General features: G+C 40.4%; 1 protein-coding gene across 4 annotated transcripts in view; it reads left to right on the top strand.

The window, feature by feature from the left end:
* The first annotated feature begins 980 nt into the window (after positions 1-980).
* nacc1b (nucleus accumbens associated 1, BEN and BTB (POZ) domain containing b) overlaps positions 981-20,517 on the top strand; it is a 29,464-nt gene continuing 9,927 nt past the window's right edge. The window contains exons 1-4 of one of the 4 annotated variants that reach the window (XM_005946447.2): positions 2,160-3,100; positions 4,277-4,429; positions 15,570-15,720; positions 19,044-19,286. In XM_005946447.2, the coding sequence (XP_005946509.1) occupies positions 15,595-15,720; positions 19,044-19,286 (369 nt within the window). In that variant the 5' untranslated portion in view covers positions 2,160-3,100; positions 4,277-4,429; positions 15,570-15,594. The other 3 variants (XM_005946450.3, XM_005946449.2, XM_042213779.1) reach the window with 3 other exon arrangements.

The raw sequence follows: 20,517 nt of genomic DNA, 5'->3' as shown, positions 1-20,517 counted from the left end.
ACTTGTTAAAACCAAGGTATGCAGAAGAGCATCTCTGAATGCACAACATGTCAAACCTTGAAGAAGGTGCACTACAGCAGCAGCAGACTGTACTGCTGTCAGCTAAGAACAGGAAACTGAGGTTACAGTTGACAGGAGCTCAAAAAAATGAGATAAGCGAAGATTGGAAAAATGCTGTCTGGTGTGAGGCATCTTTGCATGGATCCATCCTTCAGATCCGTCACTGTACTCAAGTAGTGTCCACAGTCACCAGATCCCAATCCAGTAGACAACTTTCAGGATTGGTGGAATGGGAGGCTGACATGATGAATGTGCAGCTATCAAATCTGCAGCAACTGTGTGATGCTGTCATGTCAAATATGGACCAAAATCTCAGAGGAATGTTTCCACACGTTGTTGAATGTGTGTCACAGAAAATGCCTTCAAAATCAGCTGGTTGCAAGTATAAACAACTTTTATGAGTCTTACTACGAGCCTGCATTGAGGCCAAGATTATTTTGATAATATACTTGCATGTTTTTTTCAGGTTTCAACAAGGTGCTCTGCTACACCTACAGCTCTACTGAAGCATAAGATGTATGGAAATGTACACTACAGCATTCTATATGATAATAATAATAATAATGGATTGCATTTATATAGCACTTTTCGGGACCCCTCGAAATGCTTTACAATACCACTATTCATTCACTCTCACATTCATACACTGGTGAAGGGAAACCACAGTTGTAGCTTGTAGCTATATGAGTACTGTAACAACTGCTAAAGCCATTACTGGTTTAAGTACAGTTTCTCTCACTATATATTTTTTTACATTAACAAGTCTTCTGCATGTGCTAACAATAAAATAGCTGAACTGAATTATTACAGTATTGCACATTTTGCATTGTAATACATTGTACAACAATCCTACTAATACTACTACTAATAATGATGATAATGAAAATAATATAAATAATATAAATAATTATGATAATGATGATTGTAGTATATGTATGTTTGTGTGTTCACTATTGCATCCTAGACAAGTGGACCAATCTTGATGAAACTTTGCATAAACACTGCCTCGGGCAACATCTATGCCATATATAAATATCTGATACAATTCCCACAATCTTATTTATTTATATACAGTAAAATTGGTTCTTGTTTCTCAGATTAGATTCAGCTTGTATTTTGGGTTAACCTGTATTATTTTAATATTGTGTGGTAGAAGAACATTTCCTTTATTTCCCTGTTACATCAGTCTAAATGAACACACTGTCAAACTCAATCCTGAGATTGTCCTTTAGCTGACATGCAGAGAGGGCATGTGCGCTTTTGGCACAGATCTCACACTGTGTTTTAATGTAAGCAATTTGGGGGGGCGGGGGACCCAACAACCTGAAATTAAAATAAAGTAAGTACAGCAATGGTTACCATTTTATTCCTGAAACAGAGCTCCAGCTCTCCTGGTGAAGTGTAAGTTATACCTGATTACCTAAAGATGGTTTTTGTTTTCTGTGCTGTTTGTATTTCACCTGGCTACAAATATTTTATAGGTTACAACTTGAACAGTAGAGCGAATGAGTTACACTGAAAAGCAATATATTGCATATACAGCAGGCTTTCTCGTATTCACTATCAAATATCTACCATCTGCTTATTGAGCGGTTTGCAGCCAGCTTCCACAAAATGGGACATGGTTGACTGTAAATGAGAGGAAAAATAAAAAATAGAGGGTTCTGCTTCTACTGTACGCACACGAGCCTGAACATCTGGATGGGGGCGCTGTGACAATGAATGCCCAGAGAGCGTGGCGCTATACATCTGACACAGGAGAATTATAGAGTTAATAGTATTTGGCATGACAGGGAGAGAGAGCGGGGAGCGCAGTGCCGTGCCTGAATGCAGTCTCATCCTGTTTAGTATTCACTGTGCGCAGCGCCTGGAGGCCCCGGAGGGCTCACCTGCCCGGAGTCTAGACGCACTCTCAGTACAGATCAGACAGCGGGGATCGAACCGCCGGCCCGGTAGGCTTCACGTCCGTGCGGTGTCGGGCATCGGAGGGGAATTGGTTCCAGCACCAAAGACACGCCGGTGAGTGAGTGGGGTTGAGTGGGTGGACTGGTGGGTGGGGCTCAGACGGTCGGGTCGGCTGGGGACGCTGGCAGTCTACCTGCCCGCAGCGGCGCGTGGGCTCGAACCCGTGATCCGTTATTCCTTCGGATGTAATCTGATTACCGCCAGTTTTATTGCTCTTGGGCTACATCTGTATTTACATTACCCGTGTGACTATTTCTGTATTTCTGTGCATTTCTACCGGCTTTCTAAATTATTTCTGTCTTATTTAACCATCTTTCAAAAAGAAAAAACAAAACAGTTTAGCCTCGTATAAAACGAATAAAAGCGATGAAAAAACACCTATGCATTTTGACATGAAAAAAATCGCTATATCTTTAAATGCAGAAAAATGTAAACTTTGCTCCGGATTGTCTGGACTGAATGAAAACAGAGTGAGTGTGTGGGCGAGCCTATAATTTACCCCTTAACTTGTTTTTAAAGGCTTTGGAGACAAATTAAAGATTTGGTGAGGTTTATTTTGATTACCACTGAGGTAAACTTTTTTATTTTACTTTGGTTTGAAGTTATGACATCATGCAACTCTGACTTTTTTTGATGTAAAGACACTAATAATACATCAATAGGTGGGCTAGTCATTTTAGATTACGCACCTGTGACCTGCTGACAATATAGCACACAGTAAACAAAGTGCCCAATAAAATAGTGCATACAGCCTCTGTGTGTGTGTCTGTCTGTCCATCGGTAGCTCTGCGATCTGTCTGCAACCCCTGAGAGAGTTTCAAAAAAAATCCCCGCTCTGCTCCTCTGCGTCCTCCTCGATAGCTCCGCGCTCTTCTCGCTGGCACGTGTGTGTGCGTGCGTGCACGCCCGACATCCTGCGCGCTCGCAAAGTAATGTATGTGTATGCGTGCTCCGCTGCTGGTTCACGGCGTACAGTCACAGTGAATGAGTGTCTGTAGTGAGGCGGAGGGAGACACTAGGACCGCTTCTGCTTTGCTCCTCCATTGAAACACTTTCCAGCGAACACAGCCGAGGGGTGAGTGGAAGCTCGGCGGGTCACCGTGTGTAACGGTTCGGACTCGGCCCGTTGGGGAGGGTGGTTGGGGGGCCGGGTTTGCTAGTTGCCCGTGCCCACCACTGCGTGTTTGTATGTGCTTACATTTCTGTGGGTGAATTTAGATGGAGGGGTGGTGTATGGGACGTCGGCGTTTTGTTGAAGTGGAGGTTAGGCTATTGTTTTTTAGGGGAGTGGGGTGGTAAAGTTGTGCTGGCTGCTATGGGGGATGGGTGCTTGGGGACAGACCAAAACTTTAACCACTTCACACCGGCACCACTCACTCGTCGCCTCGGGCTACCCCTGGGCGACTGTCTTCTCGTGAGACCTATGCTCCTCTTTCTCTAGCATTCCTGAACTTTCTCAGAAACTACCTGAGGTTTGAGCGAGGCGTGCATTTATTCCCCTCTTCCTTTTAGACATTGCTGCATTTGAACGACGCTGGTAGTTGCTTATTTGTGTAATCTCATGGCATAGGCTGCTGTCGGTAAATGGGTTAAGATTTTACAGCCAGCCCCCTACTTTCCTTTCCCCTCCTCTCCTCTCCTCTCTCGCCATGCCGGATCCATCCGTCTGTCTCGCCCACAGTTGCAGCGCATTTGTGTCCCGGGATGACCTGTTGATGTCGGCTAAAGATGGAGTGCCAGGATCGCCCTCCGCTGTAGACCCCCCGCTTCTCCTTTAGAAAAATACCTTAAGAATCTTAGTTCCTCAGAGTGAAGATAGCCCCGCGTGGTTCCCGAGTCCGCTTTTTGGTGGAGATGCAATAAAGCATTTATTCGCTGTGATATAGTATAAGCGACATTTTGGAGGGGGAACAACGCGTGTCTGTCCCATGTTGGTAGCTGCCATTCGGCCGGAGGAGGAGGAGGGAACTCGGTCTTAACGGACATCACACCGCGCTGGCACGGAGTGGAGGGGAGACGGGAACTGCTGAATATTTTACCCCCCGCCCCCGACTATTTTTGTGCCATATTTCGTACCCCTGGTCCCCCAGACGATAAACGTGTGTGTTGAGGGCAGTTAAAAACCATCATTGACATTCAAAAATAAAAAAGAGGAGCTCTCTCATTCTCCTTTTTTTGTCCATTTTCCGCTGCCGCCCCCTCCCTCGCCCCCTCCCTCCGCTGAATGCACGCACACACCGGCCCGGGCCAGTTGAGGACTCCCAAATTCTACCGGGCATCGAGGCTGGCACACGGCGGGGCACCGAGAGCTCTCTGCCCGCTCTGACTGCCCTGCTGCACCGCTGGTGGCGGCGGGCTGTTTCTCTCCGAGGCGTCCGCCAGCGAGACTCTGCGAGACTTTCATGTGAGATTAATTGATGTATAATTAATGTGTATAAATGATATCTCGGTTTTGAAGTTTCTGCTCTAGTCGTGCTCAAGGGAGGCTACGACTATAGCCACATTGTGATGCCTGTCTGCTCACGAGTTTCGGCAAATACAGGATTTCTAGCCCAAACGGCTGCAAACTAAAGGCCACCCAAGGCTGGCGTTTATTACACGTGATTTGGATCCTTGTTTGTGAGTTGTGTGCATGTGTGAACTGTTTATACTTCTGCCAGTGTTAGCCTTAGCTTTAGCCTGCTACTTGCTAACAGGCCACCTTTAACCTCCCCAAACCAGGAAACTGAATATGATTAGGCAGTGATTGATATTGATATCAAAAGCCCGTGTTCACGTGGTTGCTCGGGTTTATTATCTGGCAGCAAAATGACTGCGGTAATCTAATGTTGGTGTTTTGGTATTAGCAGCAGCATGTGGTTAGTTTGCATAAACCTGAGTATATATATATATTTTTGCTTTATTTTTGGTGCTGGAAAACAATTTTCAAAGTTGCAGATGATTGAAACACACACGCAGTTACACACTCTTTTTTTCTTGTGGAGTCAAAGCACATAGTGGGGCACATGGGGAATACAGGGCAAGGGTCAAGTAGTGTGAGTTAACTCTCCTTTTCTGTTTCTTGGAAGTTATTGTGACCTCTGACCTGTGAGGAGCAAAAGGTGCCTGGTACCATATCCCTGTGTGACATGACATGTCAATGAAGCAGTGTGAATGGAAACCAGCTTGCATGAAAAAAAATGTTCTGCTTTTAAAATGTTGAAACTTTTATCAGCATCGCCAGCATATTATTGTCATTATCAGCAACTGTGCACACTGTCACTCGATGCGTTTGCTGCTTTATTTTTATTCTTTTTGTCTTCGAATACTGTGGGGAGATTTTATTTATTTATTTTTTCAGCAGACATACTTTGTCTTGGCAGCTGCTTATTATTCATATGACTGCACATATTTACACCTGGAAACAGCCACAGACATCCCACCATTGGTCGCTGAGATGCTCCACTGGGACATTTGTCAGTTCAATTGCTTGCTCAAGGCCATGGGAAGTGCAGATGTTAGCGGAGCAGATCGTGCATTTTTAGTGCCATAGAATCAGAAACAGTCATTTTTAGACTTTCTTCGCTATCAAAACACTGTTTTGTAAAGACAACGACCCACATTTCCCAGTAAGATCGTTGTGTTCTGATTAAAGTAGAAGTAATGCGTGTAAACAAATCCTGTATAGGACCCAAACTGCGCTGAGTAAATATCACTCGGAGCCTCTACAGTTGAATTTTAATTGCACTTATTCAATGCATATTGATTTCTTTACATCGACACAAGCTGTCAAGCCACAATAACGTGTCCAGGTACAATAGCAAGGCACAAACGAACTTTCTTATTGCCAAAGCTTTATCGATTCAAAAAGAAAAGGTAGGAGAAAACTAACCTATATACAATGCACTCGGTAACAGAGACCCGATATAATGAGACTGTTTTTTACAGAACAAATTGTACAGAGTGCTCCCAATCCAATAATCCGTTTGTGATCATAATTGTCCTCGTACAGAACAGGACTGCACAATTAATTAAGTGTAATTATATTGTCGAGCAGTTTACACAATTAATAAACATAGTAATATTTTGCAATTTTAAGGCATTATATTCCACTTTATGTGGTGGCTAGTGTTGAAATCTATCTCTCTGTCTATCTGTATATAAAAATGCTGATAGCCAAGGCTGATCTGTGCAGGTTAGATCAAGCCTCATTAAAACAAAAATTAAAATGCTTTTGATGTAATGTGTGGCAGTGGAGTTGTAAGTAATCACATTTTACTCTTCCCTTTCAGTCCACTGTCATAGTTTTCATGCCTGCATCAATCAGATTTAATTAGTCACTATAAACATAATTAATTATGATGGCCCCCTATTCTCAGCGCTGCCCTTATGTAGGCGTAAGGCAGGAGCTCAGGACTGCTTTAGTCCAATTTGTTCACCCTTTATTTTTCAGCCAGTGAAGGTTTGCTGAGCGTGCATGCCAGAGCAGCACCCTGCTTCACATTCACACCTGGAAGCTTCACACCGTACAGCCACTGCCTTTTATTACCGGCCAAGGAGAAGCTCAACTGAAGGAGTTATGGTTTAAAGGGAAAAATCCACCTCCAGATATGGTATTGTTTTGTAATTTCGATGGAAGCCATTCCAGGAGTGAGGTTAGTTTGTGAAAAGTTGTAATTTTCTTGTTTTGTTAACCTTTGCAAAACCTTCTTTGTCAACGTTTCCCAGAAGGACTCCCGGTGATTAAAGCGTTGGTCACTTTTGGGCTGTATGCTGAATGTGCAGTTATTAAGTGGGTTTGGAACTAGAGGCATTGTCATGTGTCTTGGCTTGTTCTTATGACAAAGTTATAGCTGTTGTCACCACTTCAGCAAAGTTAGAGGTATTGCTGCAGATCCGATTTTTGGGCTGAATCTGGTTGCATAGAAATCTGTATGTCTGCCTTTTACCCACTTTGTGTTATTGTGAGAGAGCAAGTCAACAAAAAACAACCCACCCCTTAACAGTGGAGTTAGTCATTTTTTGAGGTTATTTAATAGAAAAAAAATTGTACTCATCAATATACATACATTAGTGAACAATTATGTCTTCCAACTAATTGATGCATTCTCCTAAACTTAAAAACTTACATCAGTCAATTAAAAAAAATCATTAATATAATTTTAAAATACATAGGAGTAGGTTTGTGGTTTGTGGAAGTCACCATGTTCCCTCACGATACCCTAAAAATCACACTTTCCTATCTCATGGAAGTTTATTCTCTCCAGAGACTCCAACAAAGTTACTTCAGGGATAGTTTGACTACCAGCAGCTATTGTGGCAAAAACCACAATACGGCGGTATGGCTGTCATCAGATAGAAGTGAGCTTCTTTGAAACACTGACCTGTATCTTTATTTTTTCACAAAGTTTTACAGCCTCGTTTAGATTAAATAAGGGTAGATGCTTTTCAACCAGCATTGACAGCTGAGGTAAACAATGGATTGATAGCTTTCCATAGATAGGGAGAAACTGCGGGGCAGAGCCGGTCCAAACTGTTACAGAAACATGCCAGCTGGCCGCAGCATTCATGGGGTGCAGTCTAAATTTAATGTTCTTGATATGTTGGCTGATTAAAACATGTTTGTCCTACAGCAGCTTGGATCATGGAGTTGAATTGGGAGGTGTAAGACAAATTTTTACACACTCACTTTTAATTTATGTAAACTTTGTTGTTGTCACTTTGACAGTTGGTCAGCTTTTTTTATCTACAAGAGAAAAACCTGGACATACATATGGTATCAGTATTGTATGAGTATTTGGGGGGTTTTCTGCCCATTTATCATCAGTTTATGTCCAGTTTCCTTGCAAAGTGGTGCTTCCAATCCCTTTGTAGGTTTATTTGTTGCATGCTAGTTTTTTTCAGGAATAAAGTGCATTGTGAAGTAGGCAGATTCTGTTTTACACTCGGATCACTGCATTTGAACCAAATCAAGTTGGTTGTTGGTTTCCTGTAGAAAGAACGAACTGATGGTGGCTTGCTTTAGCAGCATGACCCAAAGGAAAAAGCTGTCCAGCATAGTCACAACAGTCTGTCAGTTACAGACTTGGGACCATGTTGTGCTTGCTTGTAAGATTTCCATCTGTGTTTGTAGACCAATTTGGAGTGTAAGCCATTGTTGCCTTTTCTCAGCCTCAGTCTGGGACTTCATGAGAAAGGTAACACTTTTTAGACAAAGAGCATTGTGATATCTTAATGTTAGTGATGAGGAATAATGTTAGTTCCAACATTAACAATATTACATTATTATTAGTCATAGGCACTAGGTGAAATCCGTATGTGTACTGGCCAGGTTATGATATCTGTTTAATATGTTAGTGTCATTGAAATTGAAACTTCAAAATGTCATTTGTCATAAAACTTTGGGAACTTTAGACAACCTTATTTGAGAGCTGCCCCCCCTTCCCCCTTTGTAGCTGCTATTTTGCTCCTTTTGTTTGAAGTCGCTGAATGTCATTGACTTTCTCTGGTCTCTGGTTGCCATGTTGCTGCTAGTCGCTTAAATAAGCAGATTAAAGTGAACAAAACCATTCAGAATTTGAGTGCATTTTTAAGATAGAAGATCTTAAACACACATAAAGGAACAGTTAGAGATGTAGTTAGTAAAGCAACTGCAAAGCTGCCACTTTCAGTAGACTGAACAATGTGATATGTGACTATGTGGTTATAGAGGATTTCTCTCAGGGGATCTAAAAGTCCACAATTTGTTCCCTCACTGTTACTTCTTCAGAACAGAGGTAGTGTGTGGAAAGTCCATAGCCTACGTCTTTTACAGTTACATGCTATGGCCTTGCCTCCTGCTGTATTTGGTACGTCGGTGAATTGTCTTCAGTACATTTGCTGGGTTTTCCCACAAGATATGAAACTGGAAAACATTCACTTTCTGTCACCAACTGAGCTCCACCCACTAAACATGTATTTGCCATTTATGAGCATTAAAAAGGGCTATTGTGCTTGATCTAAGTGGCGATGGAATTTCCTGTAAGGGGATACATTTTGTTTATGATAGAATAGAATAGAATTCAACTTTATTGTCATTGCACATGTCACAGGTACAAGGCAACAAAATGCAGTTTGCATCCATGCTTTAGCCATGATATAGATATATTACAAATATATATTAGCAATAATATAGATATGTGAGTATATTACAGAAATGGGTCTATTATGGTATGTTATAATGTACACGGTATGAAGTATGTTATGAATATGCTATAACTATATGTATGTACAGGCTGTAGTGAGTATGTACTATGTACAGGATATGAACAGGATATAAATATGAAAAACTATACAGAATATGAAATAAAAAAACTGTACTATAAGGCTATAAGCCCTCTGCCTTTCTTTGTTCACTCGTGACTGAATGGATAACTACCAAAGTGTAGTGCTGGGGAAGTTATGCATCAGCATTTCTTATTCGGCATTTGTCTTTGCTGACTTAATATTGTTCATTACAGCTGCACAACAAATCACTTGTTAAATCAGATCATGACTGTAATCACTGGAGATACTTGGAGTTTGACTTACTGTTTTAAGCCTGGCCTCTGGCTTTAGAAAATCTAGATGGAATACTTTGGCCAAACCCAGATTGAGAGTAAATAGCAAAAAGTAAGGCCGGGGAATCAATCAAACTTTACTTTGGCCTTCATCAATTATGAAAACAGTATGATAATCCAGTGCACCCCTTGTCCATTGCTTTTTTTCACTTCCTAAAAGCCCACATTCACTTCTGGCCAGGCTGTAGAATATTTCACATTAACTAGAAAATTATAATTGAATTTTAATAAAATCCACTGTGCAAAGACATTTTTAAATTCACTTAATGCAGAATGGCTTTGAGTCCTGTTCGAAGGCAAATGACATGGCATAAGAGCATGCGCATAACAATGGCTTTTTACTAGACAAAGGTGAAGAAAAGCTGTGGTTCTTATGTTTGTTGTCTTTCTTAGTGTTTTTTCTCATGTGTGTGTGTGTGTGGGGGGGGTTGCCTGTTTTTGATTTCTACTTATCCGGTTGTTCAGTCTGACGTCACTAGCCGTGTCTGGACCTAAACTCCGCTGCAGGTCCATAAATCAAACGATCACTGTGGCATTACTGAGAGTTGAAAAACTGTCTAAAGTCTTTCATCTTTAATAAAATGATCAGCGTTCTGCTCTACCAGGTGTAACAATTGAGTTTAACATCCAGGCATCCATGAAAACGGAATTTATGACATTTAACGGAGTTAGAAGTTAGCAGGGAGTTAGCTTGCTAGCTTCTATCTAAATACAATATAGCATGTCCTGACTGCGGGGTTTTGGAAACAAATTAAAACGTACAGCTCTGTTATCACTTCCAGCATAAATGAAGACAGGAAACTAAACAGCAGTGACGTTTGTAGGGTTACTGAAGTTGGGCTAGCTGGTATATAATGATGTGCTACGTGACCACTAGCTACACAGCTATGTTAGCATAATATAAACAAGCTAACTTTTTTTTCCACTCGATAAAAGTTAACGTGAGTGTTCTCGGTGGTCAGGAACAAATGTAATCGCATGGCAGGATGCTGTAAAAGGACCAAACCTCAGCCAGGAGAACAACTGAGATAATCCATCCACAATACGAGGTTAGTCATTCATATACTGCTGCATGGGCTGGGCTGTAGTTACATCCTAAGGTTTTAAAACTGAGCTTAAATAAATGATTAGCGGTAATAAAAGCCGAGGGAGGTCAACAGGGATCACTGACTGTTTTAGGAGCTTTTTGAGATTAAATAGAAGAAAATACATAACATTAAACATGTTAACAACACAAAAGCCATATTAAACGCAGACTACTTTAGGCCCGGAAGTAGGATTCGTCACGTCATCACTTAACAATCGGATTGCAGTTTTAACATTTCACATGTGATCCATTTTGTCATATAAAAGGTAAACTTAATTTAGTCTGCCAGAAGTTTGTTCTTGGTTATTAAGGCAAAATACCCTACGTTCCAAATAATCATTTTTGTATTGTGTGATCGTGGCATTTTGAATCATTTAACATTTACCTAAGACCTGAGTACGGTGTGAGGCATGAAGCCAGTTCTGCCATTCCTCGGTAAAGTAAACAGTAAGTCAGGTGATGTAAATTAATAAAGAAAGCCACAATTAGCAGGCCATGTGGCGTGGGGGTGAAGGAACCTGTATTATAAAGTAGCTAATGACAGTCAAATTGTCTTCTTTTATTGTAAACCAGAGATGAATAAATATTCTTCTATAACATGAGCTCTTTGTGATTTGATGATGTGTCTACATAATAAAACTGTACTCAATCTGTTTATGACCTCAAGTGAGGGAGGTTAATCAGACTTTAAGAAGTAATGACCTACAGAGTTCTAGACCTTTTCAAGATTACAATATACGTCAGGTGAGCAATTTCTTATTATCAAGATGTTTTTTCTATTGATTCCAGCTGATGAAGTGATCCAGCAGTTCTGTCAGATGTGTGATGAATATTAGATCAGAGTTAAGAAGACTAGAATAGTACATGATTCATTGTCCCAGAGTCAATGATTTTGACTTTTTAAAAAGTCACTGAAAGGCTTTGAAACATGCTAGGGACAGGTGTGTTTGGCAGTAAGTTGTTATGAAAAAAATCTGAATCCAGATATTGAAAACTTTTACCAGAAATTGAAGTACCTACCCTAGAAGCTCTTTGCATCGGCGCACTTTGATGATTTATGCTATTACATCCAGGTTTCCATTAACATTCCTGTGACAGTTCAAATAAGCAACATGGATCAGTCACGCTTTTCCCATTCTGAATGGCAGGTAGTTTTTTGTGTCAAGGCTAGAGATGGGAATTGATAAGATTTTGTAGATTTCTTTAATGTGATGTGCTTATTGATCTGGTTCTTTATCAATTCTTGGCTCAATTATGTGAGAAAATGAGTACAGCGAGGTTTTTTTGTCAGAACAGCTTCATTATCTAAAGTCCCAAACAGAGTACTGCTTAATGCTAGCTGGCATCTGAGGTGGAGGAAATGAGAGCATGTTTGTGTGGCATTTGTTTTAATTTATAATAATGGATTGCATTTATATAGCGCTTTTCTGGGCATCCAAAGCACTTTACAATTCTACTATTCATTCACTCACTGGTGCAGGTAAACCACAGTTGTAGCCACAGCTGCCCTGGGGCAGGCTGACAGAAGTGAGGCTGCCATATCGCAACATCGGCCCCTCTGGCCAACACCAGCAGGCGGTCTTGCTCAAGAGAGAGAGAGCAGGGGGATCGAACCGGCAACCTTCCGGTTACAGATGAGCTTCCCAACCCTCTGAACCCTCTTCCCAACCCTCAATTTAAGCTTTAAGCATGGTGCTAATGTTATTATATTTCAGCTTATTTAGTGCCAGTTACCACTGAGCAGCACTGTTGGGCGACAGTAGCAACAGCACTTGTTCTGCATGTATTTAGAGCGTCACATACATGCAAGTGAAGCTCACGTTGTGTGTAAGATGTTTCAGCATGTTGCTGGTGTTTCCATCCCTACCTGAAATAATCACTTTGTGACTTTGTAAATACAACTGTTCTCTTCTTTCTTAGTGAAATCAAGTCATGCTCTGAGCCTCTTCTTCCTCTCTGCCATAACTCCTTTATGTGGTAGCACTAGACATGTGTATGAGGTTGTTTTGCAATCAAAGTGCACACTGCCAGCACCGGCAGGCATTGATAAAGGAATTGATAAGCTCAGAGGCATAGAAATCTGATACTTTAAAACATTTGAAGCTATTTCTCAAGTGGCACTGGTTCTTAGTTCCCTTGAGAACCTCTTGCATTTTCTTTTTTAGTTTCAACTTTAGGGAAAGTATTTTACATCACAAGCGAGACCTTTGAGTAAGGCCTCAGTCATACAGGCCTAGAGACCAACTAGGCAACCATCTGGTAAACTTCTACTCGCAAGGAAAAAATGTGTATTCTATGACAAGCTGGGGAGGTTTTTCTCGCAGTTGTTAATGGGAACCTTGCTTCAAAGAGGCACTTGGTGCTGTTGTTTTGGTTGCTAGCAGGTTGTTGCAGTTGGCAATAGTTTGTGTGGAAGATGTTGACTTGCTACTCAAGCTACTCACAAAGCAGGAGACAATCTATGAAAAAAATATTCGCCTTAGAAACACAAGTTGTTCCTTATGTGCTGGAATGTGTAGAAAATAGGTTTAAATGTTAAACTAATTTATTCAAGTCAGAGAATGTTGCATATAATTAAATTTTTTCTTGATGCATAAAGTTAAAAGATTAAAACTGATAAAAACAAGTTAAAAAAAGAGACTTTTCCATTTGATTACATTTTGTATGATGGATTATGTAGAAAAAGTAGAATTGGGCTGAAAGATCTATCGCTTTATTACCTATTCAGGTTGCAAATTGTGCTTTTAAAAAGTAACTAAGTAATTAATTACTTTTGAAAATAAGTAATCGGTAAAGTAATGGGATTACTTTTTGGGGAAGTAATCAGTAATTAGTTACTGATTACTTTTTTCAAGTAACTTGACCAACACTGCTGATGACTGACAAAAATAATCCATGTAAAGTTTAGCTGTGTAATACCAGCGAATCATCATGTAGCTGACCAAAGTAAAAAAAAAAACACACAACACTGACTAAAGATTTAGCTTGCATTTCATGCTACACTATTCTGTCCACGCCACATGTAGCGTAATGATGTTATACTGGGTGTTTCACGCTTTATCTTCTTGCAGTTGTTGTTGCTGCTGCAGTGTCAAATGCCATTTTGTCATGTTAGCATTTTTATTAGTGGTTAAAATGAAAACAGAAAAAACGCTGTCCGAGGTAAGTAGGTCTTGGAACAGCTCCTAGATCCTCACCAATAAAGGATTTTTAAGACTGATATGGATTTGGTGATTTAAAAATCTGATGTATCTGCAAGTATGTTTTTTATTATTTCAGACACATCTTAACAAAACCTGTTAAATTTATTTATTCTATAATGCTCTGTCCCATGCTTCGCAGATCAGTTAGTTTTTGTGTATTTTCCTTTGTCTGCCGATAGATGACCAAATGGCTAATATTGACTGACAATATCAGCCCGCCGAAAAATCGGTGGACCCCAAGTAGTTACCCTTTGGGAATCCCAAGAAGTCTTTGTTCGAAAAACACCTACAGTGGATCTACTGGACAACGGATGTTGAATATAGAGGTGCCTAGCAGGGGGAAAAGAGGAATCCCACAAAGGAGGTTCATGGATGTAGTGAAAGAGGACATGGAGTTTGTGTATTTGTGTGACAGAATTGGATTTTAGGAATAGGGTGAGAGGGAAGCAGATCATCTGCTGGTGCAGCCCCAGAAGGGAGCAACCTCAAGAAAAGCTGTATATATGATATTTTTTAACCTTTAAGTGTCTGCTGCTGCATCACTGTACACACTCCCGCAAATGTATGAGGAGAACCGGAGTTAGAAAGCTGGTGTGTAGGTTCTAGGCTTGGTCTGTGAGCCTCGTTCCTAGTGGAGGAATGAGGCTAATCAGTTTCCTATTAGTGGTTTGTTTGGGTTTGTAGCCAGGGTAGGAGCTCATCATCATCAGCTCCTCACCACAAGCTGCGCTCCAAATACTTGTCGGTGTCAGCTAAGCTCGGCCACCATCCATCACTCGGAGGCCACGATCCTCTATATAACGTATTTGTTCAGTGGAGTCGTGACTCACCTTTGTGCTCTCGTCTGTTTACTTCTGCTTTGTCATACTTGGCGTTCGAGTCGTTCTGTGTTTGTATTGTGCATTTTTAAACAAAACCAAAAAAGTGATGACTTCAGTCATGAGAAACACCGATTTTAGAGATAAAGTCCTGCTTTATTTTATTCCTTTTCTGTACTTTGACAGTTCCTCCACTTTTGATCACTAGCTTCTTTGTTGGATGGTGACGAAGACGAGTGAAATAGATGAGTTATGTAAGAGGCTGTGTTTTGACTGGGAAGCAACGACAAGAAAATAACAAAGTAGGCCAAAAACCACCAAAACAGTTTATTAACTGAGAATTAGATGTCATGAAACAAGGGTTTTTGTTTTTTTTTAAAGAAAAAAGATAAAGGCTTATGTAACTGTGGCTGGTGGCCCCAAATTCTGTTTCATTTGAAAGATAGAGTTTTGAATTAAAGTTGTTTACCAAATACTTAATTCATTAATCATCACACACTTTACTTACCCCATTTCTTTATTTTAAGTCTCTTTCGTCCCTCCTTAACTCTGCCTTGCTTGTGTTTTTTGCATATTTTCCAGTTCTTCTTTGCGCTCTTATCTCATAACTCATTTATTTGGTTTCCTTTGCTCCTGTCACGCTGCCTCATTTTATCGTCTCCTTTCCATCACGTCTCTCATTTTTTTCCTGTACCAATTCCCAACTCTCCTGACCTTCCTGCCAATTACCTGTATGTCCCCATCATCCCTTCATCTACCTTCCTTCCAGATAATTCCTTTCCTCCATCACCCACTCCTTCCTTTTTAACCTTCCAGTGCTCCTGTTATCCACACACTAACTTGTTTCTACTTCCTGCAGACCCTGTGGTGCTGGGCAGAGCGTTATGGCTCAGACGCTGCAGATGGCGATCCCTAACTTTGGCAACAATGTCCTGGAGTGTCTGAACGAACAGCGGCTGCAGGGCCTCTACTGTGACGTCTCCGTGGTCGTCAAGGGACATGCCTTCAAGGTCAGAATTAAGTTTTTTGACGACTTCATTCAAACTAATATAGCTAACGACGTTTTTGTTTGACCTCAATACAGGCAGAATCAAAAGCGCATATTTAAAGTTAAAAGTAATTTATCTTTTTATGTCTCCACATAGCTTACTCTCATTGCCAAACACATTCTTGTTGTCTGTGCACCCATCCATGCTGAATACAACTCTTTATTGTAATCTATTTACTTTGAATTTCTCCAAATTTGGCAGAAATGTGCACTCTCACTAAAGTATGAAAGGATCTCAATGTCACTGTGACATTTCAAAAGATGTTTTTGCTTGTAACTCAAGAAAACTTTTACTGATTATGACAACATTTATGTCGGATGACCCAAATGCAAAAGCACTAGTGTTATTAATTTTTCAACGTCATAAGTGAAAAAGAGAAGAAGAGATTGTGGCCATATTTCATCAGTGGACAGATAATGACCTGGTGACACTGATCTTTGGTGTCAGCCTATCAAATTCCTTTATAGTTGTTTTTAGGGATGTAGTTGTTAGTGAGTTGTAGAGCTGGGCGATATGAGATTTTTTCATATCACGATATGTTTTTTTCATTTCAGGCGATAACGATATATATCACGATATAAGCCAAATAACTATATTTGTAAGATTTAAATGTGCCGTTGCTCACAAGTAAAATGTGAACTAATCAGCAGCTTGTTTTTATTTAAATATTTATTTCCCATAATAAGTTCAACAGGGTAGATGTACTTAAGGAACATGAGACTTTTTCAGATAAATAAAGGCAAATATTGCAAACTACACAAAAGGCAGCCGCTAAAGTGTTTAAGTTTCAAAATAGAACAAACGAAACAGACTAAATTGTCAATTCCACTTAGAAACAAAATATTAATTCTAAAAATAAATCTTAGTTTGTTTTACAGAAGAACAGACAAAACTGACTAACTTTTGTCAATATCAAATAAACTGAGAACTAAAAGGAAATTCTCAATCTCTCCTTGTTGTATAGCTTAGCTTTTCAAACAGTTTTAACAGTTACTTTAGTCTGACAAAAGCCGAATGACGAATTAGCGCTTCATCAGACTGCACGTCCACACGTACACGGGTATTTTTGAAAACGAGATTTTCCGTTTTCGTTTTAAAAAATAATCCCGTCCACACATAAAGGCAGAAATGAAGGAAAACGCTGCTATGAACATGCCAAAGCAGCAGGTGGCGCTAGATTCCTAACCGTGCAGAAATGTTGGCCAATCAGAAGTCTAGAAGCCTCGGTGGGAAAAAGTAAACAAAGCTGGGGCATAGAAGCAGAACCGAGTCGTATGTGTGGAGGGACAGTAACTGTGTGTATATGTAAGCATTTAAACACTGCAGAGAGTAGAATTAACAGTAACAGTATTGTAGAAATTCATTTCACCGAAACAATAACGTGGCGCACAGTGTGACGCATGCACCAGTTTATTGTATTTCCAGACTTGCTTTCGGCACAATTTACAGTGCACGCTACTCTGTTTTTTGTCAGACTTGAAATAGCCGAAATACCTTCACACTACGGAACTTCTATGGCTCTTCCGTTCGACAATCTCTCCGGCGTTGGAACCATCATCTGTTTTCTCTTCGGTCACGCTCGGTTGATTTTTCTAGTCGGCACACTCATTCCTCCATTACGCCTCCATTACCCGCTGGCTGCTTCCCAAACAAACACACGTGCGGCTTGGCACTTGTGCTGTACGTAACAAGTCACGCGACGTGACGCTGCGGCTGTGATTGGTTCGGCTCTGCGCTACTTAATTTGGATTGGCTGACCTTTTTTTTTTTTTTTTTTTGAGGACAAGAGCGGCGAGGTCTATCGCGATAGCTTAATTTCTCTATCGAGTAAAAGTTATATCGCGATACATATCGTTATTGTTCTATCGCCCAGCTCTAGTGAGTTGTTATCAAGGTGAGCGAACTGATCTGTGGGAGTCATCTATTCTTTGCAGTCAATTCTGTGTTGTTCTGTTTGCTCCTGTTGTTGTGGAAGAACTCGACTGGCCTGCACAGAGTCCTGACCTCAGCCTCATACACCTTTAGAATTAGTTAGAGCAGAGACTGTGAGCCTTATTATCCAAAAATCTGTGTCTGAACACACAAATGCACTTCTGGAAGAATGGTCAAAAATTCCCATTAACACTCCTAAATATTGTGGAAAGCCCTCCCAGATAAATTGAAGCTGATATCATATCAAACCCTATGGATTAAGAACTCTTTTTTTTATATGCACGTGAAGGCAGATGAGCGAATACTTTTGGCAGTATGTTTGGAGGTATTTCACACGTTTCACCAGTAAGTGTTCTTTTAAGTTTGCAGTAACTTTTGACTTAATGCAAACTGCACAGCATGGACATATAACTTGACGGGACTGAGAAGCTTTGACAGCGACATTGCTGTTGCCGTCCCTTCTCTCTCACTATGTTCACTGTAACACTTGTTGGGGAGCTTTTTTTGCACTCCATGAATATATTTTCACATTATCTGTCTCTTGTAGTTAGTGTTTAAGTAGAGCATGATGTTGGCTTACACATAAAGACTGACTCCCAGTCTCTTCCTCAGAGTGAATACAGCTTATTATTTTGACATTGGTGTCTGACAGCTACTCACTAAATGGAAGATAACCCAAGCCAAGGTGTCGTATTTGAACTGGAAAAATCTCAGCCACTGCAACCTTAGTCTTCTACGTATGAGTCTAGACAAGCACGGATGTAAAATGCAGCTTGACTCAGTTCACTGAGAGACACAGCGACAAGCTGGTAATTCTAGGTCCTCGTGTTTCCTTGTTGCCAGAATGTGCAGATGAATTGCCTGGAGTACTGTTTGTGCATGTAGTGTCAGGATTTTGGTGAGAATCTCTTGGTAGGATAAAAAAACGATGCCTCGGGTCAAATACTAATAGTCTCAACATTTTTTGAGCTTCCTTTGTCTGCCTCTCCTGATCAGTCAATAAACTGTTAGTTTTGGACTGTTTAGTGCAATTTGACATCGTAACCTGAAGACACTAATTTTGGCAGTGCTTCAAAAGTTACTGTTGAGCAATACGTGAAGTTTCCTTTACAACAGGATGCAATTTTCATGCTTTGCATTAAAATTAATTCAACCAGAGATTAACAATAAAAATGTATTAGTCTTCTTCTGTTACTACTTTCCTGTTTGTTTATGTCTTCTGCCTTACTGACAACAAACATGAGCAAGTGCAAATCTCCGGATATGGATGTTGATATATACTGTTTACTGCATCGGAGTCTATGTATTTTTAAACCCTTACGACTTCACTACCCCTGCTGTTTACCCCTCAGGCCCACCGTGCAGTGCTGGCAGCCAGCAGCTCCTACTTCCGGGACCTGTTCAATGCTGGGGGGAAGAGCTCGGTGGTGGAGCTACCCCCGGCCGTGCAGCCGCAGAGCTTCCAGCAGATCCTGGCCTTCTGCTACACGGGGCGCCTCAGCATGAATGTGGGAGACCAGTTTCTGCTCATGTACACCGCCGGCTTCCTCCAGATCCAACAGATCATGGAGAAAGGCACCGAGTTTTTCCTTAAGGTAAGCTGATAATGAAGCAATCACAAATCGAGTCATTTAAATGTCTGTTAAAGTTGAATGCAAATGTAGAAGAGCATCCATAGGAACACTTCTGTGAATATGAGGATTATTTAAATGTAATCAAAATGAAGCAGATGTAAAAATAGCCGTTTCTGCGTGCTGCCGCCGTGTTACCTGTTGTGCGTGACATTATGCGTGGCATTATGTTGTGATGGGGGCGTCTCTGTTTGTAGACACGTTCTCGTGAATCGAGAATAATTGAAACGTCGTACTGACACTACAGGTTCCCTCTATAGTAGCAGATGATCTGATTAGATCTGGAGTGCCTGGCTGCATAAATTACCATATTAATGAGGGGGACTGATTTCCTTGAAAGTTCCACTTAACACCTCTAGACACAGGGTTGATAAAATGCCAGCTATGTGCTAGTAGACCAGTAGAAAAACGATCAATACAACAAGATTTGATACTAGAAAAGTCATATCGTGCAATCACAGTTTACTGTTCCTAAAATGTTCATTATTTGTAGTTTTCTTACTCCATCAGCTATTTTGGCAGAAATTTTTGATAGAATTGTTAATACAATGACCAAATAGTGCTAAAAATGAACGATCTTTTAGTTCCCAGTAGTGTTGTGATGTTAAATAGCCAGGATGTGCATGTTTGATTCATGATTACTAGATTTAAAGTTGCCTTATATGTTTTTTGTGTGTGAATGTTTCATACATTAAGGAGAATTCTTTTCAGCATTATAATATGGAGACTGTCAATTTTGAACTCCAGGACTTTTTGCTTATTTTGATTATACTGCTTTAGATTGTAACCACAATAACATGAACATATTAACCTTTTAATCAGCACATATTTTTCAGATATTACTATTTTATTGTTAAACTACTACTGGAGCATTCCACTGCCTCATTGATGGCTTTACAGTAAATGCTGTATGGTCATTTGTTTCTGGCTTCTTTGTACCATTATACATGAACTTCAGGTGTGAATTACTTTGGTCATTTCCATAGATTGTGTATAGAAGATTAGCTAGCTAGTGCTAAGTAACATACAAATAAAACAGAAGTTTCTTCTTAACTGAGGCCAAGTGCAAACTTCTTGGACAGACTTTTTATTAGTTACTTCTAATAAAATGACAAAATATTCTGATAACATAAGCTACACCCCTAATTTTAAGCCTTAAAGAAAAAGAATAGATCAGTGATCTTCACCCCCCCCC

This window comes from Haplochromis burtoni, unplaced genomic scaffold (genome assembly GCF_018398535.1).
Source record: "Haplochromis burtoni strain Fernald_Lab_line unplaced genomic scaffold, NCSU_Asbu1 Contig_479, whole genome shotgun sequence".
Lineage (NCBI taxonomy): Eukaryota > Metazoa > Chordata > Actinopteri > Cichliformes > Cichlidae > Haplochromis > Haplochromis burtoni.
This window is presented reverse-complemented; position numbering and strand designations above follow the sequence as displayed.